At 34.6% G+C, this 16,893-nt stretch overlaps 1 protein-coding gene across 1 annotated transcript in view; it reads left to right on the top strand.

Annotated features, from left to right (window-relative positions):
• LOC134239250 (receptor-type tyrosine-protein phosphatase N2-like) overlaps nucleotides 1-16,893 on the top strand; it is an 85,509-nt gene that overhangs the window by 58,554 nt on the left and 10,062 nt on the right. The window contains exons 11-16 of the mRNA XM_062721412.1: nucleotides 1,526-1,717; nucleotides 6,710-6,840; nucleotides 10,023-10,077; nucleotides 10,526-10,673; nucleotides 13,458-13,531; nucleotides 14,940-15,017. Of these exons, the coding sequence (XP_062577396.1) occupies nucleotides 1,526-1,717; nucleotides 6,710-6,840; nucleotides 10,023-10,077; nucleotides 10,526-10,673; nucleotides 13,458-13,531; nucleotides 14,940-15,017 (678 nt within the window). The remainder of the gene's footprint in view (nucleotides 1-1,525; nucleotides 1,718-6,709; nucleotides 6,841-10,022; nucleotides 10,078-10,525; nucleotides 10,674-13,457; nucleotides 13,532-14,939; nucleotides 15,018-16,893) is intronic.

The following is a 16,893-nucleotide window of genomic DNA, read 5'->3' as shown; positions in this document are numbered from 1 at the left end:
TGAAAACATCATATATACCAGATAGAGCTAGAGGAAAAATTTAGGATATTCCCAAAAAAGGATTGAGGCCATGCAAAAAAAAAAAAAAAAAAAAGATTAAGACAAAAGAAATCCAATATATTTGTGCACAGAATCTATAAAAGGTTCTTGACAAAGCTTAATTAAATGTAGATTACCAAGAAAATTCAAAGACAGGCCTCCAATCAATATCTACTGCTTAACACCGGGGTTTTAGTTTCCTATCGTTAAACTTGAAGAACAGGATCCTGTGTCAGCTCTGATGACGAAGATCACTGAAGTTTTAAGCTCTTTTGAATAATTAAACCAATTCAACTGTGGACAGATTTGCATATGTGACAAAGACTCTGAAACAATTTGTGGCCACCAAGATTCAAAATCCGATTATTGTTTTTATTATTCCTGAAGACATTATTTCTCCAACTTGGAATCAATATGAAAAAAAAAGAATTTCAGCTTGGAGCACTGAATTCTCTCCCTGGTTTAAAGCTGTCTTTAGCAATATATAATGCTTTGATGCTTCTGAGCCTTATATTGCGGGATTATCGTCATTTCGTGTCATGGGATTTTTCCCTCAGGGGGCATTTTAATGAAACATTGGCTGGTGTTGCACTCCCATGGTTGACGTCGGTAAAGAAAATTGTGACACAATACAGTGTATGTAACGAACATTATGTTACTGTCAAAAAAAGTATTTATGTAAATCTACTGCTTCTTTATAACTCTCATAAGTTGACGCTAGATGATACTGACTTTTCCAGCAAAGGTGATAATGCAATTATTTATCCATGCACTTTGGTGTAAAATTACATTTCATTTTTTTCATGGATAGTTAAATTTTCGAGGTTTGAGGTAGAAATATTGGTTTTTAATGATTCAAGGTAGGAGAAGTGTTGAGTAGTAAAGCATATGAAAAATGTCCATTTCAAGGTGGTCATGAATTTGAGAGTCTCTCCATACCTCAAAAATAAAAAGAAATTAAACCTCCAAGAAAATTAGTGATTTCATGGAAGTTAACATAATTAATCCTTAATTATTTTTTCTATGATTTTCTTTTAGGTTTAGACTATATAGATACATATTGAGTCATTGACAATTAAAAATTAAAATTTGAATGCTTTGATTATAAATAGGAGTACGTGTTACAAATACACCTGAGAAGAACTAATAGCTAAAGCTATTGATCCGGGAAAACAACAATTTTTTGGTCTGAATAAAATATTGCTTTTTGAAATTTTGAGTAAAATATGGAAAATTAAAATTGATGTCCGCTTTATATCATTTTCAAGGTTTCCTGATCAGAGTTGTAATTGTGGCACAGTATAATCACAATTTATTTATTTCATTGAGTGTTAGCATCAGCTATGCCTCAAAAATTATCTTGAAATTATTCTCCACATGGAATGACATATGAGACAGTGTACATTACACTTCAGGAAACCTTAAGTTGTGTGTGTTTTCTCTGTTGTAGAAGACCTATAAGTTTTCGATGTTTTTTCTGTTGTAGAACCCCGTCAGTCTGCGCGTCTCTGATGACAGGTACATCGTACTCAGCTTTGTCCTGTGTGGATGTATCGCCGGCATTCTCCTGGCTTCTGTCATCATATTTCTCATACGGAGGAACTCCAAATCGAAAAAGAAGTTGGCACAGCTGTCGGGAACTACAGGGGAGGGAAATGAACCTTCTCAGGACTATCAGGTGAGTTAGTGACCAGGGTGTTCATAAAGTAAGTTAATGACCAGGTTGTTCAGATAGGGAGTTAGTAGCCAAGTTGCTCAGATAGTGAGTTATGACAAGGTTGTTCAGATAGTGAGTTAGTGACAAGGTTGTTCAGATAGTGAGTTATGACAAGGTTGTTCAGATAGGGAGTTATGACAAGGTTGTTCAGATAGTGAATTATGACAAGGTTGTTCAGATAGTGAGTTATGACAAGGTTGTTCAGATAGTGAGTTAGTGACAAGGTTGTTAAGATAGTGAGTTATGACAAGGTTGTTCAGATAGTGAGTTATGACAAGGTTGTTCAGATAGTGAGTTATGACAAGGTTGTTCAGATAGTGAGTTATGAAAAGGTTGTTCAGTTAGGTAGTTAGTGACAAGGTTGTTCAGATAGTGAGTTATGACAAGGTTGTTCAGATAGGGAGTTATGACAAGGGGTGCGTATCATTACCGCTACATTTTCAAAATTTTCATTACCGCTACATAGTCATTACCGCTACAAAAAACCTTACATTACCGCTACATAAAAAAGTATACATTACCGCTACATTGCCTCTTTCATTCGCTAGCCACTTATGCATGTACAGTACAGTCTATACATGCATAAGACCTGTTTCCCCTAATTAAAATCAATTTTGTTTCATAAAACACAAAAAATTAAAATCAAGCACTGTTCATATATAGACAAGATTCTAATTAGTTTTGTCAAATGCCCAATCTAATACCAATAATTTGCCGAGGTCTATTTTGCAGCTGCTTTTGCAACTCTTTTCAACGCATCTCCACAATTTTGAGTTTTTGAAAGTTTATTTTTCTCTAAATTTATAACCATCGACAAGTAAGCCGGCATTCCCTCGATTTGTAACAAACTTCTCAAAGGGGGCCATAATGTTCAGATGACGCTAGATAATTAAATTTCGACTGCAGAGTTATTTATATATAATTTTATATACTCATTCTGATTAGATAGTGAGTGAATTCTGTTTATTAGAACTCATATACCGAACCATACCTAGTTAAATCGATATGTAGCGGTAATGAGTTGTTTTTGGCTGATTCAATATGTAGCGGTAATGAGCTGTTTTTGGCCGGAAAAATGTAGCGGTAATGATCGGTCGAAAATCTGAAAAAATGTAGCGGTAATGAGTTGAAATTTTTGGCAATGTAGCGGTAATGTTGACCTCCCATGACAAGGTTGTTCAGGTAGTTAGTTAGTGAACAGGTTGTTCAAACATTGAGTTAATGACAATGTTCACAAGTGTTGAAGACCAAACAAAGTACTGGTCAGATAATGATAAAGGAAACTTGAACCATGTGGTTGGAAACTTGATAGTCAGTGGTGCATGAGAAATTAGAAAGGGAAATAAATAGGGAAAGATTAACCAGATGGTAGGAACAAAGAAAAGTTGGAAACTAGAAGGGGGGCTAAAGAAACAATGGAAAAACGAAATGGGTGGGGCTAAGAAGAAATAGAGAAAACCAGATGAGTGGGGCAAAAAAGAAATGGAAAACCCAGATGGATGGGGTGAGAAAAAGAAGGAAAAGCCAGAGGGATGGGACAAAGAAGAAATGGAAAAATCAAATGGGTTGGAGCTTGAAGAAATAAAAAGAAACTAGATGGGTGGAGCAAGGAGGAAATAAAAAAAAACCCAGATTGGTGTGGCAAACAAGATAAAACAGAAACCTAGAAATATTTGGAACTCATGCTTATAAAATTTTTGAGATGTGTAAGCAAGATACATGTATTGAGGCATAATAATTATACATAGAAATTAATTTTTTTTTAAAGAAATGGATTTAGTTGAGACAACAAGAGAATGTAATAAAGAATTTTATTTACTGTGCAGTGTTTGGAAAAAAGTGTAACGTGTATTTTCTTATGGTCATTCCTTCTTGGAAATATCAAGTGAAAGTCTACCTTAATTTTCTTGATATATTTGTCTCTATCTCTATATATATATTGGGCAATTATTTAGCCTTCATCAGCACACCCTTAAAGTCAATGGAAGTCAATACATTTGCTTGATGGTCAACTCACACATTTAGCAGTAACAAAAAAATCCATTTAGTTCCCATGGGAATCTCCACAGTAAATTGGCGACAAGACTGGATTGGACTTCCAGTCGCACTTCAGCGACGATCAACCGTGATGAATGTGTCTGCATTTTCCATCAAACTTAGGGGGAGAGAATTTCTGCTCGCCTTCATGCAGGATTATTTGGCTGCATCCCAGAGCATCTCAGATATGAAAGTGCTATTATCGTACTCCATATTGACAATTTCAGATATTTAAATTGCAGACATTAAGGACATTTATACACCTGAAGCTCTCCATAGGCTATAACTTTTATTTTTAGATGGATGCCTAGGTTGTGTTTCACTCATGGTGTAATTAGCTCACCTGAGCCGAAGGCTCAAGTGAGCTTTTCTGATCAAAATTTGTCCGTTGTCTGTCGTTGTCGTTGTAGTCGTTGTAGTCGTTGTTGTCGTTGTTGTCGTTGTTGTCGTCGTAAACTTTTCACATTTTCATCTTCTTCTCAAGAACCACTGGGCCATTTTCAAACAAAGTATCCTTGTAAAGGGGATTTAGCAGTTAAGAATTAATGGCATTTTTAACAATCTTCTTCTCCAGAACCGCTGGGCCAGGAAAGATTATGTGGAATCATGTAGTTTTTTGACCCCCGGGGCAAAAAATGGCCGAGTTTTACATAGGAATATATAGGAAAAATCTTTGAAAATCTTGAAATCTTAATATAACTTTGTTCAAAAATACTAAAGGCAACATTATACTTTTACATAGGAATATATAGGAAAAATCTTTAAAAATCTTCTTCTCCTGAACCAGTGGGCCAGGAAAGATGAATCTCATGTGGAATCATCCTCAGGTAGTGTAATTTTTAAACCAGTGGGCCAGGAAAGATAAACTCATGTGGAATTCTCTCACTATAAACATAGAAAAATAAAGATGGGCCAGGAAAGATTGTACATATTCAGGAAAGTTAATTTTTAATATATAGGAAAAATTTCTTCTTCTCCAAATAAGGAAAGATGAAACTCATGTGGAATCATCCTCAGGTAGTGTAGATTCAAGTTTGTTCAAATCATGACCCCCGACAAGGGTAAAATGGCCAACCCAAGTTTTACATAGGAATATATAGGAAAAATCTTTAAAAATATTCTTCTCCAGAACCAGTGGGCCAGGAAAGATGAAACTCATGTGGAATCATCCTCAGGTAGTGTAGATTCAAGTTTGTTCAAATCATGAACCCCGGGGCAAGGGTGGGGCCAAAATGGCACAAGTTTTACATAGGAATATATAGGAAATATCCTTCTCAATTATGGGCCAGGAAAGATGAAACTCATGTGGAATAGGTATGTAGATTCAAGCACTGGGGCTAGAAATTTTTACAATATATAGGGAAACCTTTTAAAATCTTCTTTTCAAGTACTTCAAAGCTATGATTAGTGATATTTATATGGAATCATAGTAAGTGTAGATTCTAGTTTGTTCAAATGATGAACGCCTGGATAGACCTGTGCTCATACGCTGTGGCCCCTGGGCCTCTTGTTAAAGTATTTAGCAGCTAGTTTAACAATTTCGTTCAAATTATTTTGTAGTTTTTTGAAAAAAGAAGACTCCAGAAATCCTTGAAATCTTAATATAACTAAATACTAAAGGCAACATTATACTTTTAAGTAAAGATCAATTTTTAAAAATATTCTCTCACTATAAACATGATAAAGATGGTTGTACATATTCAGGAAAGTTAATTTAATTTTTCTAAATAAGGAAGCATCTTTTTTTTTCTTTTTTACGACATACAACATGACGGCAAAACTTAATCCACAATAGAAACACATTGTTACAATATCTATTTATATAGCACTGCAGAAATTAATATAAGGCTATCTAAATTTAATTCTCTGGTTCTCAGGCCAATTTTCTCCAAAACAGATGCGGGAGGGCGGCATTTTATTTTTCATTTTATTGGTAATAAAGTAGATGAGGGAGGTATTTTTTTTTAATTTTAAATTCTGAATTTTCTTTAACATAAAGATAATTTTTTAATCACCGATATACTTTCCATTTCTGGTCAAAATTTCTGCTATATCCATTGCTTAACAGCGTGTAAACATCGTAGGCAATGTCCTCGAATGTATTTCAAACGAAGTAGCCAAAATCTCATTGTAAATGGCTACCGGAAGTATATTTGAATACTAAACTACGAGAAATTTTTTTTCTCGGTGTAATACCAACTTTTTATTTTATCAAAAATACAATAAAATCGGCAATGCGGCTACCTCAAAACGGATGCGCGCGGGTCTGAGAACCAAGATTTCAATTTTATATGGCCTAAAGCAGCCAATAACTGCAGCTATAGACCTATACATTATGTCTTTATGAGCAAGTATAAATATCTCTATAATTGCATCACATGGTGGCGGAAAATGTTCCAATCAATATAACCAAAATCGGAATTAAAAACAGCAAGATAAGAGAGCAGCAGGATTTGATAATCTACTGTTAGATACAGATTAATATATTAAAGAAATGGTGTAGACTCTCACTGGAGTTGTGATAATCAGCAGCAATGTCTTATGGGTAATCAGCAATGTCTTATGGGTAATCAGCAATGTCTTATGGGTAATCAGCATAGTATGACTACAATGAAGACACAATCTAGTTCTTATAATTGTCAAAGCGATTAGAAGGCAATGTTAGAAATTTTAATTTTATCACCTTAGGTTACCAGGGTGTCCAAATATTTCTGAGTAGTTTCCTTCTTTTATTACAAATGTATTAAATATGCCATACGATTGTTTCTGTTCAATCTTCAAGGAACTAGAGGGTTAACATTGTTTTCTTTTGGAGTGTGATTTAAGTATTTGTAGTGAGTTTACAGTCCTGCTTTTGGAATGTGATTAAAAAAATCTGCTGTGAGTTAACGGTTCTGACGTGTGATTATTTTACAGGATCTCTGCCGTCAGAGGATGCAAGGCAAGTCATCAGAGAAGCCAGAACCGCTTCACGCGGCGTCACGGATTGGGAGCATGTCCGGAGAGCAGGTCCGCAGTCCATCCAGTCGGAGCAGCACCTCCTCATGGTAAATAGATAAGTAACGCAAGTTTCAAGAATGTAACTCTCCTATGATAGAGGTGCAAAAAGTATACATATCAGCATGGAAGTGGGGCAAGTTGATGATATATACAAAAGTGCATAAATCTGATGAAATTATCCAATATGTTTAACTGTCCCACCCGCCGCAGCTTAGCGGAAACAAAATGCCCCTCTGTTATGAAAGAGCACACCAAGGGAGGTAATCTTGAAATTTGTGCATTGTCAGTTCTCTCCAAGTTCATGATAAATAATTCATCAGGTCTTGAATAATGTGTTAAATTATAATAATAGAGAACCCTCAAATAAATGCTGCTTTTGTTACAACCATTATTCTGCATCTGATAAATTTTATATTCATTATAAGCTGGATTAATTTTCATTGAGTTCTTAAACAGATTATGCTAATAATGTTTTGTACTGTGTAAAAAAAATATTGCAAATGTGAAATCCGACTAAAATTAGGAGATGCCAACATGCCTTAATATCTGGAAGAATGGTGCCATTGGCTGACTATAAAAGTTCTATAAATGTTGGTCTCTAGGTAAAATTACTACATAATGAGTCATGCATGTTGGATCTATTAGGCATTGTTCTTCCGATGCGATGCAGTGCGAGGGCCCCGGTATAGACTCGGTGTCTGTCTTTGGGTAATAATCATTATCACGTGCTGTTAGTTCTATTGTGTTTTCTTGTTCCGTGACACTAGTGAGGTGAAAACGATGAAGTTGAATTTTTTACATGGTGGCCATGCAGCCTGACATTGCATTAGGTTTCAAGGTTGACAGTTTTTCTGTCAGATCATGATTTCCTGGACTAAAAAAAATCATGGAAAAAAAAAATTTAATTGTATTTAAGAATGTTTATTTTAATAAGGACATAATTAGGACTTCTGAATCAGCTGATACTGGCATTCATAAAAATTGTTTAAGTTCTGTTTTGAAATGGCTTCTCCTGAGATATATGTTTGTGTTTGACAAATTGATTGAAGTTTACCATTGGGCTAGCAGAGTGGCTGTAGCCATTTTATTTAAGCCTGTTCCTCATTTAGTCAGAGATAATGGAATACTGCTGTCTCAGCATTTAATGGCGTCCTCACTTCCGTCCCCCATTAGTTAAGTCACAGTATCTGCCATGATTAAAGCGCCGCGTTAACGGGCTTCCACCATAAAAAAGAGATCCCGGTGCCAATTAATGCTCGCCGATTTCGGCCTTATTTGTCATCCAACGGCTGAACCTGCTCACTCGCCGGGATGACAAATCGCTTCTTACTTATAAGACTGTTTCATCTTTAATTCTGTTTTATTGCTGAAAATCTGTCAATTCAGAGAAATCTTTAATGGGAGCAGTCTCATAAAGTTCCCTCTCACTTGTACATTCAGTGGTGGTGTATCCTTTGGGAATTATTTCAGACATTAGTTTGTCAATTCATATCAGGTAGAAACACACTGTGAAGAAATAAACTAATGTTTATGTGACAGTCATATATAAATGGGACACTGAGACAGATTATCTCTTTCTTTCTGGAGAAGTTAATAATGACCAGGATAAGTTTTGATTTTGGTCGAGTTTTGAGTTGTGTTTTGATCAAGGAGTAACGGGATAGTGTCGTGTTAGAGGAAATGTTTGCACCTTTGATCAATGGAATTTTTAAATTTTTGGAGCTGAGCTCAAATGCCATACTAGTGAGCATTAATGCAGTCGAAGATTTTGTCAATGCTTCCTCAAAAAAAAAAACCCTCAGTGTTACAACCAGTTTTATTAAAAATCTAAAAAAAAATTGACCTCTTTTCTGTATTTTTCCATTTCTTAGTATATACCACTTACCATCCCGAAGCAGCAAAGATGTAGTCCCTATAATTACCATGTTTAGACATTGACAACAAGAATTATATTAATTTCATTAGATGCATGATATTGATTTAAGAGTAAGAGACATATAATCAAGCAAACATTAAGAAAATCTTGGTGTAGAGTTTCAGAAGAAATGTGACGCACGTTTATAGTCATAATGACTTGTCAGCCCTCTTTATTTTACGTGCGTGACGTCCAGATCAGGTGTATTTTTACAAAAACAGAAGACTCTTTGGACAACCTGGTATTTTTGTGAAAAATTATCTCCCATTAATTTCAGAAACTTGAAATAAAGTAAATATATACCACTCATATATGATTCTAAAATATTTTCTTTAGAATGCAAGTTGGTGAATCTGTTTGAAAAATGATAAATCTATATTATTTATATATTTGCACCAGAGGAAAGTTTTCAAATCACAAAAGAAATTAAATTACACTGGCTTTCTTTGAAAGTGATGTACATGTATTAGGGCTAAGACAATGCTTATTAAATGCAATTGGAATAGTTCTAAAATATGCATTGTACATCATTTTGAAAGGACTGCATGAGCACAGCATACATTTTGATTTGTCATTTTGTTTCTATATAGTCATAGAATGTTAAAATAAATGAAGAATTATGTTAACACATTGGAAGGAATCAGCATCAGGGGTGTTATTTTTGTTGCAGCATTTGGTCCTAGATGACAAGATGCCATCTAGTTCTGTACAGTAAATACGTCCCTGTTCAGTAATCCGTCAGAATTTCTGATCCCCCGGGACTCGTACATTGCGATCATTGCCTTACTGACAATCCGAATTATGTTTGGTGAATGAAGTGAACAAAAATTAAATGCTGTTTTATGTTGTTATTTGGTTCTACTTTTGAGGAAGGGTTCTCATGGGAAAGAATTGAAAGGTCAGGTAGAGCAAGGTGAAAACAAAAAGGGAGACATGACCATCAAAGAGCGGAGAGGAATACCTGTCCTGGGGAACATAAAACTTAGACAAACTCACTTCTGATCTCAGCTTCTTCACTTTTTCCAAAAATTAATAGTCGAAAAGTGAGACAGCTAGATCAGAATTATTCTTGTCTAAATTTTATGGCCCACAGGCCAGATTTTGGCTTTATTGAACTAATTAAGAGTCTCTGTATTGTCAATAAGCTGTTAAATTTCTCACAATCAATTATTCTATTTGCAAGCAAAGTCTTTCACAAACAGTTATTATAGTTTTACTGTATATTTAAGATTATACATTGAATGTAAAGGTTCTGTTTGCTACAAGAAAGTTTTCAGCATGAGGATTTATTGCCTTTGTTGTTAATTGTTTTAGGAGTGAAGAGCCAGTTACCTCAAACATGGACATCTCTACTGGACACATCGTGTTGGTATGTCTGTCTGTGTGTGTAGTACAAAAATGTTATATATCATTAGAACCTTGTGTCATACTGAATTAATAAGCTTCAATATGTAAAGTTTTTAGCATAATGTTACATTGAGTGCAGTAAACTGTGACAAGCTGACATGAATATAATGGCAAATTTCGCAAATATACAGTTGAACTTTTGCATTTCAAACATCCATATCTCAAATACAAAGGATATGTCAAAGTCATTTGCAAGATCCAACCATTAAATATTCCTTCATGTATGTTCTGACTTTATCCTCAATATCTGGAATACTTGGATATCTCGAAAAAATTTTTTCTCTGTTTCATCAAGTTTGAGATAATGAGGTTTGACTGCATATGTTATCACTTATTTAAATCCAACCTATCTATTAAACTATTTTAATTCTAAAAAAAAAAAAAAACTACAAGCACCTGTTGTGTTTCAGTCGTACATGGAGGATCACCTGAAGAATAAGGACCGGCTGGACAGAGAGTGGGAGGGGCTGTGTAGCTACGAGGCCGACCCCTCCAGTACCGACGTGGCCAACGACCCCGCCAACATCCGCAAAAACCGCTACAGTGACACTGTGCCCTGTAAGTCGAAAACAAGTATAATCAAACAAGTTATCTCAGGTATCAAACAAAAACCGCTGCAGTGACACCGTGCCCTGTAAGTCTAAAACAAGTATAAGATATCAAACAAATGATCTCAGTCATCAAACAAGTTGAATGATGAACTAAAAAATCTATTTTAATTTGGTTGCGTAAAAGATTTTATTAATATTCATTTGATATACAATGTAGTATTGTTAAAGTACTTATACATATACATGTATATCTCAAAGAGAGGAAGGTATTGTGCCACTATTGGGCATTGTAAGGTAGATTATCAGATCTTTCCTTCTGAAGAGTGGTGAAAGAGCATAAACTTGCCATCAGAAATAAAACCATTACTCCCCTCGCTCTGGTAGAACTTGCAGAAGTCATGACTTTCTGTATCATTTTCTCCCTCGGGAGGAAAAGTACACACTATAAGAGCTCTAGCATGGAACCCTATATCTTGCGATTTGGGAAGATAGAAGCCATTTCGATTTTGCCATTGCATTTTATCAATTCTCTTACCCATTTCATGTGGGAGATCTTGACAGAAAAATGATGGATCTCGTCGAGTGTTGCCGTTCTTTTCGATCCGTGCTGAATGTTGACTGAACATTGTCAGCTTGGGGAGAGATTTGTATGGTGGGGGTAGGATTACCATTACACGATACCCAGTCAGCAGTTATGGTCCATTACTTGTTATTTGTCGTACGGCGAACATGGGATATGATCGGTACACAGTTTGCAGTTATTATATGGATAATTCAGAATATATGTTTTTTCACCATTTAATCAGGACATCTGTTTTTGTGATGGCTTTTCTCCTAATGCAGTCCTTATTAATGAGGTTATATCACATTACTTGGTTGTCGATAGCTGATAGGAACTTTGTTGACTTGTTCATTTTTTGCAACCCATTTCTGAATTAAGTTATGAGTACCAGGATCTGCATGAAGTGCTGATGAAATTCTGTTTGAAGTATTTTAATTTCTAGACTAAAGCTAAATTAATATCAGGATTATTTTTTTTATATCACATAAATGGAATTGAATTTGACAGCACGCTGTTTGTCAATATATTCAAATCTTTCACTAGGATTTCTTTATATAATGTTAAATAATGAGTTAATGCAGTTAAAGTTCTACACATATATTATTGAAAACTTGCTGTTTTGCGAAAATAAACTAAATCTAGCTTCCATGAAATAAATGGAAACAGGAGAATTTTTTCATTACAGATAGTGTTAACTGAAAAATTAAATGAGAATATCGAGTAGCAACAATTAAATGGTTCACGGAAGTAAAATAAAAATTTAACATTAAGATGTAAAAGTCGATGTCTGGAGCATCCTGTTTGGAGCATTCTATTCGTGATGACAGAAGCCTGGCAATAATACGCTGGCAGTTTTATGCTCGGATGATTCAGAACCGACAAGTATAAAATTACGGAATTAAATTGCATGCTCACGAGTGGAAGTCGGAATAATACAACTGAGCTGGCATTAAACACGCCAATTCTCAGTCGATAGGGCCGAGCAGAAGCAATAGTATTTTGTCAGACAAAATTGAAATTGGTCTTGTCTGTCACGACAGGGCCGCCAACACTACAGGGTTGTTTTCTATGGGAAGGACAAGCACACTGCTGGCTCTGTTATTCCCCGTCTCTCTGTTATATGGTTCTCTAGTTTATCATCTTCTGGTGGCTTTTTTCAAAGAAAAATCAATAGCCTGGCTTCTGTGAGTAATCACTGCATTGGATGTGCATCTTCAGAATCTGTTTCTGCCAAGCCCCTGGTTAAGAGACATGTAATTTTATTTCTATGTCAGGCTCTCCTAAAGAAGACATATGACATAAAATTCTTCTCATTCCTGGCAAAGCCAAAGGTCTGACGTCGCGCTGTTTATATGCTTGTAACCTTTAATTAAGATGTTCATTGTTAGTGTATCAAGAGGGAAAAATAGCATATCTTCAGTATTAATGGATGTATTCAGTCTGGGTTATCATTTTGTCTGCAAGTACCTAATGATTTTAATGTTTATGATAGCAGATATTGCTTGTTAAAGTTCATCATGTACTTTAGCAAGGTTTACTAATAAGTCTACAAATACATATACCCTGTACTCTGCCTTAGTCCATTGGGAGGCCTGTTCATTTTGTACTTTGTCCAGGCACTGTAATACACAATAACATACACTCTTGAACTGTAGTCCATGGGGAGGCATTGTACTTGAGCTAGGCACTCTAATACGCAATAACATACACTCTTGGACTCTGCTTTAAGTAAATCACAAAATAAAGTCGTTGCAAATAAAAATTGGTTTACAGTAATCTTAACCTAGCTTGTTCCATTTGGATTGTGTGGATCCAAGCTTGCTCTATTTAGGTTTTGTGGATCTAATCTTGACCTAGCTTGCTGTATTTTGGCTGTGTGGATTTAATCTTGATCTAGCTTTCTCTATTCTGGTTGCATAGATTTAATCTTGACCGATCTTGTTCTCTTTGGTTGTGTGGATCTAATCTTGACCTAGCTTGTTCTCTTTGGTTGTGTGAATATGACTGCATTGATAATGCATTTCTCTTGACCTATTCTACCTTGACCAGGTTTTATTTGGTCAGTGTGGATGTCAAAAGGACTGACTTGTGTGATGGTTGTGTGGACTAAAACCTAATATTGTTGTGTGGATCTAGCTTTTGTATTTTGGTTGTGTGGACTAAAACTTCTCCTGGTTGCAGAAATGAAATTTGGGTTGTGTGGAAAGATGCTCTTGTTTTTTATTTGGGATGACCATTCACGTGTGGTTTTGTCCACTAACAGTAATGCATCTAGTTCAGACTACATCAACGCTAGCACAATCGTAAGTAAGATTTAATACAGTAATACATCAAGTTCAGAATACATCAACGCTAGCACAATCGTAAGTATGATAATACTTCCAGTGAAACTCATTTATATAGAACTCAATTACAAGACTACATAAATGTCAGTACAATTGTAAGTTACATAATACAGTAAAACTTGGTCATAAAAAAAACTCACGAATTCAAATTCAGTCCTATGTTACAATATAATACAGTAAAACTCAGTTATGAAGTACTCCTTTAGAAGGAAATCTCCATTATAAGGACCTTTCACAATTTTCCATACAAGGATATGAATGTCAGTTATGAGCAAAGAAATGTTGATAACCCTGACACTTTCCTGTAATTGAGTTTTACCGTAGAGTAGTGTGTAGTCCCTATAAAACTTTTTTCACACTGGAAGTATTGAAAACATTCATTGACACATTTGAAACCTGCTAAAATGACAAAATGCACCTGTTAGTAAAAATAGATGGAGAAATCGGTATGCAATAATACTTACATTTAATTAAGTCAGAGCAAGTAAAGATTTTTTGAAGTGAAATTCATACTTGTATTAAATTTATTGGAAATATGACCAGGTTATCAAAAGGTGGACTCGTGGAGTCAGATCTTAAGATTTTTATTTTGCAGTATGAAATGGGTTTAAACCATCAGCCATTGTAAAAATTGTATAATATTGAATTTTGGGGGACACTCATATTATTGACGTGCAGATTAATTGACATCACGACATGCAGATAATTGACAGATATATTGCCGTATTGATTGTAGTAACATTACTGTTAAACGACCACCCAAATCAGACGTATTTCAGATCGGATGACAAAATGTCAATACGAGATCATTACCCGGAATCAGGGTCAAGACAATCATGACATTAAATGATACGCCATTCACAGGTCGACAAATGCCCATAACTTCATCAGAACGTCCAAATTAACGACAAAAATTGACCAGAAATAATGCGTTATTTAATGGGGTATAATTGAAGGCATACATTAGGTACAAGTTGTTGAGAAGGGATGGCGATAGTTTCTTGATTGTATCATGGTATCGTTTCTTGATGGAATGAAAGCGATTATTATTGGTCTTAAAGAAACAAAAAACCTGCTGAAATATCTTGGTAAAGATATTATTGAAGGAACTGATAAATATATCTTGAGTTTATGCTTTGTCAACCATTCCTGCTTGCAGGGACTGTTATTTTGTTAGCCTGTAACATTGAAATTTCACAGACTTAATTGTTAAAGTTTACAGCAAATGAATAAATTGAGCTTGAGTTAAGGTTAAAGTCTACAGCCAATGAATGAATAGAGCTTGAGTTAAAGTTAAAGTGTCTACAGCCAATGAATACATTGTGTTTAGGTTATGGTACTAAATGACTGTTATTTTTTTCCACAGACGGATCATGACCCGAGGAATCCAGCCTACATAGCCACCCAGGGTCCCCTGCCCCACACAGTGGCCGACTTCTGGCAGGTAATCACAATCTACTGTATAATGTTAGAATCAAATCATCTCCAATGTTAATCAAACCACCCTGTCCCACACAGTGGCTGACTTCTGGCAGGTAATGACAGGTTAAAGAACTTCACAATATACTGACTATAATGACTATAATGATAGAATCACAATCTTCTCCAACTTGTCAAAACTTAGTTTGAAGTCAAGTTTAGAATCACGAAGATCCCAGACTTACGAGGGGTGATCAAAAAGTTCGCGAACTTATATCTACAAAACCACAATTCAGATTTCATTTCGGTACACACATAGCCATACACAAGGTGTATAAATAGCATATTCAAAAAGTTTTTCTCTTTGTTTCACAGTGTGAAAAGTCACTATGTAGGTCACCTGTGACGAAAAATGGTTGTCTGTTCAAAAACGACTGTACAATTTTTGTATATCTTAGAAATCCCTCTAATGTCATATAATAATTTGTAGACAGTTTATTGAGATAAATGAGTTCCTATAAATTTAATTAATGATTGGTATCGTTTTAGTGAAGGAAGGCTGATGGTTAAAAATGACACGGATATAGTGAAAGCAAGTTTGAAAAGATATGTATTTTTATTAAGCAATTTGCTATCAAAGACCTCCAATTAACAAATCTTTGTAAAATTTTAGTTGAATATTATAACGAATTTATGGATATAGCGAACTGATTTTGATACCTAAAATATCATAAAATTTAACATCTTAAACGACTTTAAAGATTATGAAAAAAAATGAGAAAATTAACTTTATTTCCTTTTAGCATTTGTATATAAAATCTCTCCAAGAAAACCTTAGTTTTGTGTTTTAATGGTCGTTATCGAATTATCGCCATTATTTTTTTCGCAAAGGATTTCCCAAGAACGTTTTTCCTGCTATATAAAATTCTCTTTTTACCCAAATTCTGTATCGCGCCAGTTTTCATCCATTTTTAAGTGTCATTTCTGACAATGTGGTCATGAACTGTTCTTGTCATAAAAATTAACTCACATGGAAAAAAATATAAATATTTAAATAAACAATAAAAATCTGTTATAACTTTTGTGTTTAATAAAAATCATTTAGTCACGGCTTCGCCGCTGTGGCATTAAGGGTCCCCATCAAAGTACACTGATATAACGATATATCATGATCTCTGATTTAAACTTAAAAAAATAATTATACGCATGCTTTCATTAACAATGTTGCTATAAACAATGTGCATTAAAATCAGAGAGGATTAATTTAAAACATAATCAACATTGAAAACAAATATTGTTTCTTTTTGTTTTGGCAAAATGGAAGTTATTCAAATTTAGAAATATGTTTTTATATACATGTACTTTTTAAGATCACCCACTAAATGGTATTTCAAGTGAGTAAATTTCATTTTCCTAAAAGTTGTAAATTCAATATCGCCAAAGATGTATGTTTCTAAATTACAAAAGGTGGCGGTTTAATTGTATAGGCAAAATATTTGATAGTAAAACTTGAAAAATGCATTTTTTATAATGTTTAAACGAATTCGTTAATGTCCTAGGCCAAGCTAGGTCAGAGATAAATAGATGCCTACATATATTCAAAGGTTCAAATGTCATAGGTGAAGGTCAGTGATTAAAAGTTATAAGAATATGACTCTTACTTCCAAGGTTAATTTTTCATAGGTCAAGGTGAACAATAGATGCCTTTAAAATCTAGTGTCTAAATGTTGTATGTCCAAGTTAGCAACAAGAAATAGATTATCAATTCCAAGGTTAAAATGTGGCATTTCAATGTCAGTATTCAATGTCTCGAATCCAGTTTATATAGAGATTAAAAAATCATTTTATTCCTTATTCACAGTGACGAAATGTGGGACCCTGTTTGTTATTTAATTGTGTTC

The sequence above is a fragment of the Saccostrea cucullata genome, unplaced genomic scaffold (genome assembly GCF_032062105.1).
Source record: "Saccostrea cucullata isolate Sc308-1 unplaced genomic scaffold, CSIRO_AGI_Scuc_v1 ctg317, whole genome shotgun sequence".
NCBI classification, from domain to species: Eukaryota; Metazoa; Mollusca; class Bivalvia; order Ostreida; family Ostreidae; genus Saccostrea; species Saccostrea cuccullata.
The sequence above is the reverse complement of the archived record's forward strand: the minus strand, read 5'-3'. Positions and strand labels throughout refer to the sequence as shown.